The 15,523-nt window shown below is 49.9% G+C and overlaps 7 protein-coding genes across 7 annotated transcripts; 6 read left to right on the top strand and 1 right to left on the bottom strand.

Annotated features, from left to right (window-relative positions):
* Window positions 1-403: 403 nt before the first annotated feature.
* Window positions 404-1,367, top strand: N7447_007600 (protein-transporting protein BCP1; the record flags this gene model as incomplete). The annotated part of the gene is made up of 3 exons (XM_057231862.1): window positions 404-475; window positions 535-768; window positions 822-1,367. The coding sequence occupies 3 exons, from the start codon at window positions 404-406 to the stop codon at window positions 1,365-1,367; spliced, it is 852 nt and encodes a 283-aa protein (XP_057083627.1).
* Window positions 1,368-1,572: 205 nt separating this feature from the next.
* On the bottom strand, window positions 1,573-2,596 carry N7447_007599 (chorismate mutase ARO7; the record flags this gene model as incomplete). The annotated part of the gene is made up of 3 exons (XM_057231861.1): window positions 1,573-1,650; window positions 1,718-2,369; window positions 2,526-2,596. 3 exons carry the CDS (start codon window positions 2,594-2,596, stop codon window positions 1,573-1,575), a joined length of 801 nt encoding a protein of 266 aa, XP_057083626.1.
* A 507-nt stretch (window positions 2,597-3,103) lies between these two features.
* Window positions 3,104-5,317, top strand: mdv1 (uncharacterized protein; the record flags this gene model as incomplete). Its single annotated transcript, XM_057231860.1, has 3 exons — window positions 3,104-3,187; window positions 3,266-4,984; window positions 5,042-5,317. The coding sequence occupies 3 exons, from the start codon at window positions 3,104-3,106 to the stop codon at window positions 5,315-5,317; spliced, it is 2,079 nt and encodes a 692-aa protein (XP_057083625.1).
* Window positions 5,318-6,270: 953 nt separating this feature from the next.
* On the top strand, window positions 6,271-8,265 carry N7447_007597 (uncharacterized protein; the record flags this gene model as incomplete). The annotated part of the gene is made up of 1 exon (XM_057231859.1): window positions 6,271-8,265. The coding sequence occupies one exon, from the start codon at window positions 6,271-6,273 to the stop codon at window positions 8,263-8,265; it is 1,995 nt and encodes a 664-aa protein (XP_057083624.1).
* Window positions 8,266-9,317: 1,052 nt separating this feature from the next.
* N7447_007596 (SRR1 family protein) lies at window positions 9,318-10,377 on the top strand (the record flags this gene model as incomplete). The annotated part of the gene is made up of 2 exons (XM_057231858.1): window positions 9,318-9,649; window positions 9,708-10,377. The coding sequence occupies 2 exons, from the start codon at window positions 9,318-9,320 to the stop codon at window positions 10,375-10,377; spliced, it is 1,002 nt and encodes a 333-aa protein (XP_057083623.1).
* Window positions 10,378-11,193: 816 nt separating this feature from the next.
* Window positions 11,194-12,500, top strand: snf4 (AMP-activated serine/threonine-protein kinase regulatory subunit SNF4; the record flags this gene model as incomplete). Its single annotated transcript, XM_057231857.1, has 5 exons — window positions 11,194-11,238; window positions 11,377-11,500; window positions 11,585-11,734; window positions 11,798-12,264; window positions 12,318-12,500. 5 exons carry the CDS (start codon window positions 11,194-11,196, stop codon window positions 12,498-12,500), a joined length of 969 nt encoding a protein of 322 aa, XP_057083622.1.
* A 545-nt stretch (window positions 12,501-13,045) lies between these two features.
* On the top strand, window positions 13,046-15,144 carry N7447_007594 (uncharacterized protein; the record flags this gene model as incomplete). The annotated part of the gene is made up of 3 exons (XM_057231856.1): window positions 13,046-14,042; window positions 14,091-14,396; window positions 14,459-15,144. The coding sequence occupies 3 exons, from the start codon at window positions 13,046-13,048 to the stop codon at window positions 15,142-15,144; spliced, it is 1,989 nt and encodes a 662-aa protein (XP_057083621.1).
* Between the last annotated feature and the right edge of the window lie 379 nt (window positions 15,145-15,523).

Genomic DNA, 15,523 nt, shown 5'->3' with positions numbered 1-15,523 from the left:
GTAAGTACCTCGCTGGTGGCAGAAATATGTCCGGCAGAAAATATGCTGGCCTGAATCCTCAGGCAGGGGGGGGTGTTGGCATCCAAAGGGGGGGTGTCTGTATCAATCCCCTAAATATATCTTGAGTGCATATATGTCAACCATACACCCTTGGACAGGTTGTTGATGAGATCCTATATATTAACAAGGCTTCTCTTAACTCTTCTTAAGATCGAAATAATACATAGGGCTTAGCATAGAACACTGAAATCAATGGACCCTGGAGTACCTGGGCAACAATGACCTATATCGGCGATAACAGCCGATAAGGAAAAAAGTTCGAAAGCGGCCGAGCGCGGGGCCAATATCAACTTTTGAACTTCAATTCTACCCAATTCCAGACAAAATATACAATTAACACAATATGGTCAAGCGGAAAGAACTCGGTGATGTCACCATGGGCGGCACCAAGCCAGAAGAGTCCGACTCCGACGAGGTTAGACTTACACCCTGGACTGTGTGCCGTCGAATTGCTAACAAGAATGACGATCGCAGGACATGGACATGGTCAATGTTGAATTCGAATGGTTCGACCCTCAGCCTATCGATTTCCACGGCTTGAAGAATCTCCTGCGCCAGCTATTCGACAACGACGCTCAGATCTTCGACATGTCCGCCCTGGCAGATTTGATCCTCTCCCAGCCAACGCTGGGATCAACAGTGAAGGTTGATGGACACGAATCAGACCCCTACGCATTCTTGTCAATTCTCAACCTGCAGGAACACAAGGTTCGTGGTTTCCCGCTCTTCCTCTCTACGTTGTACTAACTATCTGCTCCCAGGACAAACCCGTCGTACAGGACCTGATCAACTACCTCAAGACCAAAACCGCCTCCAACCCGTCCCTCGCTCCCGCTGCCCAGCTCCTTTCCCAAACCCCCATCCCTCCCATCGGTCTCATCCTGACTGAGCGGTTGATCAACATGCCCTCCGAGATCGTCCCTCCCATGTACAACATGCTCCAGGAAGAGATTGCTTGGGCTGTTGAGGACAAGGAGCCCTACACCTTCTCGCACTACCTGATCCTCTCGAAGAACTACGAGGAGGTCGAGTCCAAGCTCGACCAGGAAGAGTCGCGGCCCCAGAAGAAAAAGAAGAAGGGTGGTGAACAGGCCGAGCGCTTCTTCTTCCACCCCGAAGACGAGGTTGTGGAGCGCCATGCGCTGTGTGCTGGCTCTATTGATTACACCCACAAGGCCGACGAAGGGCACTCAGACTCCAAGCGTGCGTTCCAGGAGCTGGGTATTCGGACAAAGGGTAGCTTGATTTTGATTGAGGCGACTAAGTTCGAGCCTATGGTTAAGGCTCTTACTCAATACATGTCGTAGTTAATGTTAAGACTTTGTAGTCTGATGCATTTCATGCCTAATTTACGACAAAATATATTCAATTCTAGCCTATTTGCTTTTGTCCTTTGTCTTCTGTACATTCTAGGGTCAGTGTTGCGTCGGCCACATAATTCACATAATTTTCATAAATGTTGAGATTCAATGGGTTGATCGTATCGTAACCTCGCCTATGCTAAGATGCTCCTTATTCCCATTGTGTGCCCTTGAGTCTCTGCATCAGGTACTCGACCTCGACAATCTTGGTCAATGGGATGACACATTCCTATCAAAGTAGCACATAAGTCAGCGATCATACAACCAAAACCAAAACCCCAAATACCTCTTCGTACCTTGTACATAGCAACCACAGCATCAATGTTAATCTTAGGACCATTGTGATCAGGTAAAGCAGGATCAGTGCCATAAGTCTTCGCCTTGAGACCAAGACGCTCAAGAACCTTCATCTCCACAGCGGAATTGGTAATAGCAGCATCGATTCCAGCCCTATCCTCAGCCTTAATCAGACGCACAAAAGTCTCAGGATCCTTCTGGAACTTCGACTCCGCAACGAACTTTCCAAAGTGAATGCGGCGTGACAGTGCCTGCAAACAAGCAACGTCGCATGTGGCCGCAGAGCCATAGTTCTCCTGTGTCTCGCCACGGTCCTCCCGTCCAAACGAGGGGCACACTGTTGGCAGAACTTCTTTGATGTACCGCGCCTTGATCACGTCGTTGACGCAAACATCATTCTCGTGCAGGATGTGTGGGTATTCGAGCGGCTGCAGGATCGGGTCTTCGAGCACGTCTGGGAAGAAGGGGTACTCGTCAGGCGATTGGTAGCGGCGTACTCGGGACTGGACGCGCTCTTGTTCGCAGAGCAAGTAGTCGAGCAGACTGAGCTCGCTGTTGGGGATCTTAACGCCGCCGGAGGCATAGATGGTCTTGTTTAGCGGAAATTGAACCCGTTCGATCATATGGAAGGTAATTGTGTCTTCCATGCGACTGGGGACCTAGAGTATCAGCTAGCAACTCTCATTGTGGCGGAGTTTGGGGGAGTTCATATGGAAATGTAGTGTTTCGCATGAATATAGTGCACATGTGTGTGGTATTGGCGGGGGCGGGGGAGATTAGTAAAGTCTTTCAACCGGAAAAGCTCACATCAACTGGAAACGAATATTAGCAAGGTCCAATGCCTTGGAGGCATCAGAGAGGTCAATGGCGGCATCCATGGCTTGAAATGTGGTGATGTGTAGATGGAGAGTCTGCGGGACTGACGGATTCGTCAAGTCTACTCCGCTCGTCTTTCCCATTATACATCGCAGAAAACAGAGGAAACGAGATCTGCTGTGTCAGCAGCTCTCCTTCTCGTACGTAGACCAATTTATTAATAAGAAAAAGACAGTGAATAAGGAAGCCTTCCAAGGATCTGGTCTATGATCTATTGGATTTGGTACTTTTGGACATGCGACCGAGGCACTTGCAGGAACACCACAATCTAAAATCAACACCCTTGAACATCCTTGCATTTTGACCAATATTGATCGAACTTAACCAAATTTAGTCAAGAGGTGAAAGCGCCTGGGCTGGTTTCAGCTTGTAAAAGTACCATACGGCAGAACCCGGGGGAACGCGGTAAACTCGCGTGGGACACCAAGTCTCCTACTTCCACCTACCGCAAGCTGCCAACTTTCCCCTCGTATCGCATGGGTTTTGGTTGAGCGCAAGAAACACTTGGCATGGAGAACCAGCGCCGTGCCGACTCGCCGTCGGGTCTGTCAGATATCGTCGAGGGCGATGGCCTTCTAGGCACTGGTTTAACGGTAGGCTTTTTCCCACCCTGCGATGACGTCCCCTCACCAAACTGCAGGCTGACTGAATTTCATCTGCGGTGATTGCAGTCTCGTCACATCGAAGCATTCGGACGAAAAGTCACAACAACTGCAGGACACCTGATGGGACCGGGCGAACAGCATCCTGCCCACTTGAACCATGCTATGACCGACATCCACCGCGAGCTGCGGCGACCGGCCACGCAGCGCAAGGTGTTCTCCCTAACACAAACAACACCAACCGACCTTGTCCGTTCAAAGCTTTCAACTTCCGAGATCCAGTCCCGTGCCCTCTCCTCCCTCCCGGATGACCTTCTCGCCAACATCCCTGAAGACAACAGCTCCTACTCCCTTTTCCAAGGCTTCCAGGCCTCCGTTCCTGACGAGCAACACGAGAAGAAGCGACACCGAAGGCGCACCTCCAAGGGGAAACTTCTCAAGGATGTTGAGAGAGGTGGCACCTTGTCTGCCGGCCCTGCTGGGTTGAAGGAGCAGCGGAAATCGCTGAGTCGCAAATTGGAGTTGATGGGAATCCGGAAGAATATGTGCAGTGCGGAGATCCACGAGATCGATAACAAGGTCGCCAACTTGCACAAAATGCGCAAGATTGTTCTCGATCGATTGGCCGGTTTGGAAATGGACGAAGCAGGATTGGAGCAAGAACGTGGGTTAACACATCGTGACAAACGGGATCATGGAGAAAAAACTGACGAAGATGGAATAGTGACGGATCTCGATAACAAGTTGGAAGATTTCCCAGAAGAGGAAGAATCACAGGACACAGCAGTTCCGACGCCGCGGTTAGATGGCCAGGATTCTATTGAATCGTCGGGAGATCCAGCGATGGACGCTTCATTCATGTCAGAATCGATTTATGAGAAGATCCCCTCGCCTTCACCAAAAAGTCTACGACATCGATCTAATCGTATGGAATCCTCCGACCTGGTACGCGAATCACAACTGACAGTAGATTTAGGGAAACGATCGATGCCGATTCTACATGAACACTTCGCCCCGGGGTCTTTGATCAAGGAAATAGAAGCGCACACCGACATGGTCACGGCCATGGACTTTGACTATCCATTTGGTACCATGATCAGCGCTGCCCTAGATGATACCGTGAGAGTTTGGGACATGAATGTCGGCCGATGCATCGGTTTCCTGGAGGGACACAATGCCTCGGTTCGCTGCCTGCAAGTGGAGGATAACATCGTGGCCACGGGCTCCATGGATGCCTCTGTCAAACTGTGGGATCTGAGCCGTGCTCGGCCCGTGACTCGGGACGGGCGCCTCAACAAGCACGAGCGTGACCAAGAAGAGGGAGCTTTAGAGCACACCTTCCCCGCACCGCCGTCCTCTAACCTTGAAGACTGCAATGTATTCTCGCTAGAGGCACACGTCGACGAGGTGACAGCGCTTCATTTCAAGGGTGACACCCTCATCTCAGGATCTGCAGACAAGACGCTCAGACAATGGGATCTAGTCAAAGGCCGCTGTGTCCAAACTCTGGACGTTTTGTGGGCGTCCGCGCAGGCATCCTCGTCCATGATGGGTGACTCTGACTGGCGACCCTCGGGTCGCATGCCCGATGCTTCGGCCGACTTTATTGGCGCAGTGCAGTGCTTTGACGCTGCGCTGGCATGCGGTACAGCAGATGGAATGGTCCGTCTCTGGGATTTGCGCAGTGGTCATGTCCACCGGAGTCTTGTAGGACACACGGGGCCGGTCACATGTCTCCAATTTGACGATGTGCATCTGGTCACGGGTAGTCTCGATCGCAGTATTCGGGTAAGCACTCCAGTTTTTCTTCCTTTCACGCTTGACCATATTTCTAAGTTTTCATAGATTTGGGATCTACGTATGGGCTCTATCTACGACGCTTATGCATACGACAAGCCAATCACCGATATGATGTTCGACTCCAAACGAATCGTGGCCGCTGCCGGGGAGAGTGTGGTCAAGGTCTACGACAAGGCCGATGGCAACCACTGGGACTGCGGTCCAGGTGTTGGGCTTGACGACGACGGGCCGTTCCCTGCGACCATCGAGCGGGTTCGCCTTAAGGATGGATACCTTGTGGAAGGACGTAAAGATGGCACTATGGCTGCCTGGACGTGTTAGACATGTAAGATCTGTTTTAGAAGGCGCATACTTGGGGGGTCACATCTTCTTTCACCTCAGCCTTTTCGCGACCATTGTATAGTATTCATTCTATGTCTTAGTAGCGACCGGGAGAATCATGGGCAGGGCCATGTTAGTTATTCTGTATACAGCATGAACAAAGTCCTTCAAACAGGGAAAAGTAGCTGAAACAAAAATAGTGTCAAGATCGTAGTAGTCCGAGGTTGACAAAGAGATCTAACCAACAAAGACTATGGAAGTGAGACCGTAGTTATAAAGAACAGCAGAAATATAAAGAACATGAGATTCCAGAATCCGATATGCATATACTCAAAAAGTCGATAGTTGAGATTCTTCAGTGATCTTCAGATCTCCAGTTGCGCCTCCACCCTTTTTCCCCCATCTATTTTTCCTCACTTCAACCTCCTGAGTCTCCCCCGAATTCTTAGCAACTCAGAGCCCCAGGCTATCGCTCTACTTGAAACAAAGCGAACAACCCCTGGACATTTGGGTGCATCACCCTCGGAAGCTGGTAGCTGGTAGCCGCAAGTCACGTTCCCGTCGCGTCTGCGCGTCTCTCCGGGGTCGCGATCTACAAGCTACGGACATCTACACACCACCTTTCGGAGTCTGCATTTTTAATTTTGTTGTGGTAAGTCTAAAACTATTGTCGCTTTCTTTTTTCTTGCTCAATGCTTGTGGCAATGGCTCTGGTCTGTCACACTACCTACCCATGTTGAATTCTCGTGACACCATCCAGTGTCGCATTATGTTTTGATACGTGAATGTGAGGATGTTCTGTTTCAATCATTGGTATTTTCAAGGTTTCAATTTATACATTGGCTATGTCCTATTGTCTAGGGTTGGTTTGTTTTATCCAGTCCAAAGCTAACATCTCAACTAGACAAAACAACAATTGTTTTTGGAACCCATTCTAGAGGTTCAAAGTACAGATGCCGCCCAAACGTGTTTCACGCCGGGCTGGCGCAACTCCTCAGAGAACACATCTGCAACCCGAATATGAGTCAATCCTCGACCGCGCGCAAGCGCCTGTTTTGCCTAGTGTTCCAGTCCAAGCATCGTTCAACTATGGCGCTACTACTACCACAGCATTACCTCAGCGCATGTCGATAAGGCCCAACATTGGGATTGATCAGATGGCTGGAACAGTCGATGCAAGTCTTGAGACTGCTCGAAGGCGAACAGCGGCTACAAAGAAGAAGCAAGGCACTCAAACACGCAAGCGTGAGCCAACACCCGACGAAACCCAGCTTCAGCAGTCGCTGCATCGTGCAGCAGACGAACACTCCGATCAAACTCCTTCGCCTCCAGTTCCACATTCGGTATCTACGGATAGTCCTGACGCTCAACCACCATTACAACGCCAGTTGTCGAACTCTCCGCTTTATCCATCGCCGCTTCAGCGGATGGGTTCTCCACGCATTAATAGTCCTATAGATAGCTCGCCATTCCGCCACAGCTCTGTTGATAATGCTTCTGTGGCGTCTTGGAATCTAGAGCGTGATATTAACGAAGATGACCTGCAAAGAACGCGACCAAGCAAACATGGGCGCAACATCACAGCGCCACCTCGACGAATTTCTGGCCTGGCTAATGTTCTCGAGGAGGACGAAGAAGAAGAAGAAGAGGAAGAGGAAGAAGAATACGTCAAGTTTGAATCGGAAATATATCATGATTTGGAGCCCGATGTCCCCAAGGAAAGCTTTTTGCGTCGATGGCTAGAAGCAGTGCGGCCCCGACGTCGGGAGCCCCATATTCAGAATGAAACCACCAACGAGGTACGCCGAAAAAGCCGGACACAGACGTTTCGAGCAGCAATGGAGGGCCCATACCAAAACTGGATCCGGGCTGCGTTCTATTTTCTTTTGTTTCTGAGCTTGATTTTCGTGCCCTTGATCGCCGCGAAGCTTCGCGACTATCTAGAGCACGGTTCTCTGGATTGGGATACCTCTTCGAACATAACCATCTCTAAACCGGAAGTTTTCCATAGCCTCCGGAGCCAGGTATCAAAAATGGACGTTCAGATGTCATCCTTGTCCAACGAGCTCAGTTCTGTTCGATCAGAACAGTCACTTTCCAGCGTTCATGACTCGATGCCCACAGACCCAAGCCTCCATCGGAAACCGGTCTACAAGGTAAATTTCCTCTCGGTGGCGTTGGGGGCAATGATTGACCCAGCGAAAACTTCACCGACTTTGGGTTCCAAACAGAGCGCTTCTTTCCGAGCACTCCTCTGGGCGAGTTCATTTGTATCCAGGCGCGCCATTCGAGCACCACAATCTCCCATGTCTGCCCTAACCACATGGGAAGAGGTAGGCGACTGCTGGTGCAGTGCCCCTCGCAACGGAACAACCCAACTATCTGTACTTCTCGGCCGCGACATCGTGGCAGAAGAGTTGGTAGTTGAGCATATTCCCGTGGGCGCTTCTCTCGAACCACAAGCCGCACCTCGAACAATCGAGCTATGGGCTCGCTTCAAAGTCAACCCCCACAAAACACCACTCAAAGCCAAACCAACACCCGAGGCTCGACCTGGCCGTGGCTTCCTGAAAGTCTTCGGTGATGCCACATTGTCACAACTCCCACTGTCAACACATGCCCCTTCGTCCCGTGAAACAGGACTTGGAGGATTCATAATCCCGGGAATTGGTTCGCTTCATGGGTTGGTGATGGATCTATTGCGTCGGAGCAACCCCTTCGAACCACCAAGCGCTTACTCAGACGACCCAATCCTCGGTCCCGACTTCTACCGCATCGGGAAAGTTGAATACGACCTCCACAGCCCAGATTACGCACAGACATTCAAGCTCAACACCATCGTCGACGTGTCAACTATCCGTGTCGACAAGGTTGTCTTCCGAGTGACTTCAAATTGGGGCGCCAATCACACATGCATCTACCGATTCAAGTTACACGGGCACATCTAGGCCCGGCTACAGACTGCGGGTATTCGGTCTTGAGCTTTGATTCGTCTCTTCACAACTCTCTCATGTATTTACTCCCCAAGAGACCAGGTTCTGGCTGGTCTAGAATTTGGAAAAATGTGCTTTGCGATGATACCTTGCATGGCTGCGGCGGCGTTCGATGGGTTTCTTTTGGGTTAGTGCTTTATTTTTTTTCGTCTCGCGATATTTACATATATTTTTTATAGCCATGTCATATGAGAGCCATGATTTTATTCGGGCTTGCTTTTCTCTGGCGCTTTGTTTTTTCAACAGCACGGCTGCCGTGCTTCTCTAGTCCCCGTATGTCGTATAACCGGACCCCATACTATACAGCCATGAGTTGGTTAGCCTCAATTCACTACCACATATTAACAGCCTTATTTTCGCCCTACCCTGTTAGCTTAATGCTTCAGGATTCATACCCTTACAAGCCTATAAATAGTACGTGGTCTATAGGTTCTCATCATTCACGGTCTCCTCCCCCAATAGTTTCATCTTTTCTCATCAGCAACGCCTTCCAATGATACTTCAATACGTTGTCCAACAGATCGATTGAAGATAGCCACCGAGCCCTGTAGTCCAGTAATTCCTACATGTAAACACGTCGATTCATTCGTGTTGCCTTGCGGAATGGCCTTGTATATATGGCTTCGGTTAATATAAGACGAGGAAACAATGGCTGGCTTTTGCTAACTCATCAAGAGTCGCTCCTTCCTACTTTTCCTATCATTGGCTGATTCCTTCCAACGTTCAGCATCACAGCTTACAAATTTCTTATATTATACCTACCCGTGGACCCCCAGGCACGTAGCGCATGTTAAAAAGTCATATCTCGCAAGTTTTAGTCCAACCAACCAACAGCGGGAACAGGAATAGGTGAAACAGCTGGGTATAGACTGTTGTGATCGAGTGCCCCGCACATGTGAGAGTGTGATGGATGCGCTAGCTTATCAGCCGCAATGGCTATATTACATGCACTGCCCCAAAAGAATTATACTTACTTCTTTTTGAATTCTGACCCTCATATTGCCAACATGGGCGACATAAGCAATTCAGAGCCCATGGCGGAAAGAATCTCGCGGTTGAGCCTTGACTACGCATACACTACTTGTCGCTTGGCCGAACCTAGGGAGAAACTAACTCTGGAAGAGGCGAAGGCAATACTCGATAGACTCTACGAGTCCGGAGTGCCATTTTTCACCAAAGAGTTAATCCAATATATGTGGGATCAGACCAAGCGAGACCTAGCGCAAGGCGACACAATACTTACGAAAGACGTAACCGGCGCGATTGTTGCGTACGATGTGGACACGGGGAAGGTTCAGCCATGGGTGCTGGCTGATGATACGGAATTGGAATATGTGTGGTGAGTACATGCCGTTGATAGGCACATGTGTGCTATGGTAAGAATTGACATCACCTAGCAAGGAACTGGTCCTCGATTATCAGTGTCGAGCATCTCTCAGAAACGATATTGATCGGGGAGGATACTCGTTATCACACTGGGAGCTCTGTCCAGTCAGGATCATGCATAAAACACATGAATGGGACAGCAAGCTTGAGAAAATTATTCCACGGCGTGGCCCCCTGGACCGTGAAATGGTTGCAAAAATGTTCCATGACAAGACCCAAGAATGGAAAGAGAGCCCAGCCTGCGAGAAGTTCAAGACAATTCTTTCATCTTCGGCAAAGAATCATGAAATCGACAAGATCGTCACGTTTGCTCTTGGTACGATGTCTCACCAATGTTTTAATGAGAACGGTAGTCTCGAAACTAGCGCTGGATGGTCATCTGCACTTCAGCATGCGCTTCTCGTTACCGTGATGGAATGGCTAAAAGAAAGAGATCATAAAGAGAAAGTCTTATGTTACTCACAGGACCCAGCTTATACCGAGGTGGATAAGAAGATTCTGGACGAGGAAGGCATCGAGGTGATTGATGATCCGCGTGGTTGGCTCGAGGTGGACGAGCACTCGGTCGTACTCTCCATAGCACCGAATGTGCCTGTGAAGGAGATTATTACGGACATTGCTCGACCTGCAGTTATTATTTGGTGTCGAGTGGAATTCTACGATGGACTTGGTCAGGGATAGTGAGTATCAGATCCCTATCCTCTGTTCCATGTGCTAACGAGGGTAGCACGGACCCTGACTCTCCGCGGGTCAGAGCAATGATGGAGGGTTATGAGCTGCATGAGTTTGGCCCTGATGAGGAGATGTTCTGTGATATTGTGGTCTATATCCGGAAGTCGGTTGCTGCCCCAATTCCCATAGATGGAAGATTTCCCTAGAGTTTATATGTCGGCGCAGTGACGCCAGTATACCGGAGGATTTATTACTCTCATGTGTTTTAATCTATGCTATGTAATCCAGGTTCCATAACTAACTGACTAGTTAACTATAAATTGCCAGCAGAGCCGATACAGACATACAGAGAGTTGTATACCATTGATTGGACCCCTACATTTATACAATACGGATCACTCCGATATAATATTCACGCCTGAGGGACCAGGTGTCACGGATATATAACGTAGTTAACTGTTTCACATGCGAGCTGGACACCCCAGAACACATAGTAAAAGCGATAAATTACAACATGATATCGCAACAATGTGTTCTGGGGGTGTCTCGCTTGTGTGTCCATGTGAAATACGTTATATGTATACATATATTGAACAAGGATGATTCGAATGTTCCCGTATAGTCTACTTGACCCTCATTTGAGAGAAATAATTAATTGAATGTGATAATCTGATTAAAAAATAAATAAATCCCATTTTCATCTCCTATTAATTTCCGATTGCGTAGGATATCCACCCCCCACATATCGAAAGGCGGAAGACCCTCGGGACCTTCATCTCTGGTCACGCGCTTTTCGTGCAGCCCATCCTCGTACCTACGCCCCTAATGGCCTCCGAGCGAGCGATCGATCGGGATGAGCGACTGGGCCTTGTAAGTCATTTCACTTTTGCTTTTTCAAAGGGCGGGGGGAAAGACCCCTCTTTATATCTGACGTTGGACATGGGGAATTGTGAACGTGTTGCATGGAGTCACCAGGCGGGATATCCAGATCTTGACTAACGCAAACAGCGTGCCATTCGCGATTTCCTCAAGGCCCGAAACTCCTACGATGTCCTACCCCTCAGCTTCCGACTCATCATCTTCGATACCTCGCTTTCCGTGAAGGAGAGTCTGAACATTCTGATCCAAAACGGTACGTTGCGATTCCACCTCCTTTTTCTACAAAATTCCCGAACAACCCCCAGCTGACCGAAAACCCGGCAATCGGGAGGTACAGGCATCGTTTCAGCTCCGTTGTGGGACTCTAAAGCATCCAAATTCGCAGGTCTTCTGACCACCTCCGACTACATCAATGTCATCCAATACTATTTCCAGAACCCCGCCGCACTGGACCAGATCGATCAATTCCGCTTGGACAGTCTGCGAGGTGCGTTGGGACCCCCGTGTCGCATTCCTGCAGGTACACCCCGCAGCTAACGGGAATATACAGATGTTGAAAAAGCGCTAGGCGTGGCGCCGCCGGAGACCGTCTCCATCGACCCGGAGCGCCCTCTCTACGATGCCTGTCGGCGCATGTTGGAATCGCGCGCCCGCCGTATCCCCCTCGTCACCAGCGATAGTCAGACCGATCGGCCCCACGTACTCAGCGTCATTACGCAATATCGGATTTTGAAATTCGTCGCTGTCAATGTGCCCGATACGCAGCAGCTGCGTCGTCCGCTGGGGGAGCTTTTGCTTGGATCGTATGATAACGTTGCCACGGCTTCGATGGATACCCCCGTCATTGATGTCATCCATATCTTGGTCGAGCGCAGCATATCCAGTGTGCCGATCGTGAACTCGGAAGGCGTGGTGTATAATGTGTTTGAGTCGGTCGATGTTATTACTTTGATTAAGGGTGGTTTCTACGATGATTTGAGTCTCACGGTTGGGGAAGCATTGAAGAAACGTTCTCCGGTATGTAATTCCCGTTTCCTAGTGATATCAGTGATACTTACCGTTCTGCGCAGGGTTTCCCGGGTATCTACACATGTTCCTTGAATGATGGTCTGGACACTATTTTTGATACTATCCGCAAATCCCGAGTGCACCGTCTTGTCGTCGTGGATGAGCACTTCAAGCTCAAGGGCGTTTTGACTCTGAGTGATATTTTGCACTACATTCTTCTCGAGGGAGAGAATGAGGAAGCATGATTGACGTCGAGTTGGAACTCGTGATTTTTCCCATACATATTCCTTTTTGCATCGTTCCGGCGTTTTGATCTGCCCTTGTCCTGAGGGAAACCTCCAAAGACAATAACATTGCTTGGGAACACATGGGCCCGGCGAGGCCATGGCTGTTCTGGGCTTTCTTTTTGGGCTTTACGAATGTACAGAGGTAATGACATGGTTTTCAAAACCGGCTTTGTTTTTTTTCATTGCCTACAGAAATAGAGGAAGATTTGAATGTCAATTTGAATCTTAATTGTTCTTTTTGATACCGTTATCGGACTTTTGATTTTGACGGCTTAATTTAGACATGTAAGTTGAGTACTTAGGAATCTTAAAATAGTCTTTTGGTTCTAGGACTCCTGGTGATCTGTTGTTCCAATGTTGACCATCGAAGGCCAAATACAAGACGTAGCTTCCTCATCTGAGCTCTTTCCACAAGCCCAAGGTTGCCCAAAGCACAACACCGGCCCCGTCCTCGTTACTTCATCGCCATTTCTTCCTCACGTATACATTATCGAAACGTAATCATGCGGCGTCTCAAAACTGTGTTCCGGTCTAGATCTGATCCACCCAACCCTGCTACATCTCGTATTTGGTCAAGACGGCATCCAGCGTCCGGGGGAGACACATTAAAACCTCAGCCAGAAGCCGCTTCGAATGAACTACAACGCGATGAGCCTACAACCGAAGCGGGATCTGCCAGCACGGATGCGAACAAGCCACCTTGCTCGGCCACAGTAGCCCCTGTTGACAATCTCGAGCCTGGGTCGGACGCCCGAGCTACTGGCGAGCTTCCTCGGTCCAAGAATGGCACCAGGCGTCTGAAGAAAATGTATTCTCGCTTGCGTAGCAGCTTATCCCAGGAAGATGATCCCTTCACAGACACACAGCCTCAAACCACGCAGGAGGGTACCCGCAAAGAGAGGCCGAGCTCCATACCTTTGTCCTCCAATCCATTTGAGCCAGATCTCGCTGCAGAGCCGCCCATCTCTGGCAAGTCTGTCAGGTTCGACGAACCTAAGGAAAGGCGGAAGGTCAGCGCTCAGACGACCCTTTCTCAGGAGTCCAGCCAGATTGAGGATACTGTTTGCCGAGACCCGGCCCGGCATATCGTGATGCCTATCCAGGAGCCTTTGGAGGAGTTGGGGTGGTCCGGACTGATGTTATACGACGCCGAATGTAGCAACAATAACAGTCATATACATGAGGACTCAGACCCATTCTCCGACGAGAAGGCCACCGACCGACAAGTCAAGGGATATTCGAGGCATAGTGCAGGCACGAGCCGAGAAGAATCGAGGACTTCCGAAGGAACACTGGAGCCTATCGCTGAGACTGATTTCGATACAATCGAACCAGTTATTGAGCCAGCCCAGCCCGAAGGTGCGGGCTCTCAGAGGGTAAGCTCGGCGAACAGCCAAACAAGCTGGAGCACACTTGACCCGCCAAAGGCTATCTCGGCCTTCAATCAGATGGCCTCTCAGTTTGGTATCCCGATTGCGATTACCGATGGTGATTCTCCACGTACGTCTGTCTTTGCCTTTGTATGAATTGCCACTGACTAGATTCCAGCAGCAGAGACCAATGTTGGGGACCCAGGCGCGAGTCGTCGAGTTGGGTTGTTGGGCAAAGTTCGCAAGGTGCGATCTAATTTGGCTCCCGAAACGCCTCCTTTGGCACCGATTCCTAAGCTGCGACGAATGAAGACCTTTGCCAATCTACGCCGGCTCGATCCGATGACTTCGTTGCAAGGAAGATCAATCGAGACTTTGGCCCGTCTTGGAGGACACGGCTATCTTATGCTGACGGAATTGGCCCCTTGTCCCGCGCAGCTACCCGCGTACATTGTAGCAACGCTGGTGTTTCTGCACAAATATGGTTGGTGGCGGCCCTTTTTTTTTTATTTTACGCCATGACGTGGCTGACTCGGGTTCCTGCAGGGCTTGACACTCCCGAGATCTTCATCCAGTCCGGCGATCTGAAAGCCGTTATTCGTTTATATGATCACTTTGCTAGCCAAGTGCTCGAGGCGGAGAAAGATGAATCTAAGATCTCCCTTACCATGCGGGTGGTTGCCATGCCGCAACCCCGTAAAGATTCGGCGCCCGTGCTGAGTGTGGCCTGGGCCTTGAAGGCCGTGCTGGCGGGGCTTCCAAACGGGATCCTCGGGAGTGTCCGGCTCTACCAGGTTTTCAGGGCGATGTACTACCATTCGATACCAAATCAATGCTCTCACCTCCGTGTGCCTGATTGCATCTCTGAGGCGAGCCCAACGACTGCCGCCCGAGTGCAGCTTATGTGCCTTGCGGTCATCGCCCTTGCCACGGAGATGCAGCGGGATCTTATCTGTGCGATATTTGGACTACTTTCCTTACTGGTGACTGCGGAGACCCAGGAGCAGCCCGGGATGGAGCTCCGTGATCCAGTGGCGAGTCCGAACTTCCACGAGTTGGTGCGGGTGTTTGGACCGCTCCTCCTCGGATCCAGGCAAGAGCGAGATGGCACTGAAGTGGAACAGGAGATTGATGATCAACGCGTGGCAGGGCTGATGCTCAATAATTGGCATTTCGTACATCGACAGTTGCGACACTGGACGAGTGGACGGTACGTGGTGGGCCGGGAATAAGAACACAAAGGGCGTTTCATAGAGACTGTGATTGGACTATTCTAGAACCTTTATACTTCCAGGGAATTCTGTCCCAACCCTGTTTTTCCAAGGTTTTGACGGCTTTGACTCCTGTTGGATAACCCTTCTTTTTGTTTCTACCTTTATTGTTTTTGTTTTTATTGTTTAGTTGGGCTTGGTCTAGGTCTGAAGGGAGAAGGGGTATTAAAATCCAATCATTCATTTCTCTCTACATTCCTCTTCGTGACACTCAAAACATTCACCTGTGCCATTTGTTCGGATCTTCTGGACGGAAGTCTTGTCCGACCGTCCAAACAGGTGACCTTTACATCTTCAGGCACCGACCAAAGCTTCGCAGAAACTTTTTGGTTTAGGGTTG

Source organism: Penicillium robsamsonii, assembly GCF_028829455.1.
Source record: "Penicillium robsamsonii strain IBT 29466 chromosome Unknown utg000004l_segment0_segment0, whole genome shotgun sequence".
NCBI classification, from domain to species: Eukaryota; Fungi; Ascomycota; class Eurotiomycetes; order Eurotiales; family Aspergillaceae; genus Penicillium; species Penicillium robsamsonii.
The sequence above is the reverse complement of the archived record's forward strand: the minus strand, read 5'-3'. Positions and strand labels throughout refer to the sequence as shown.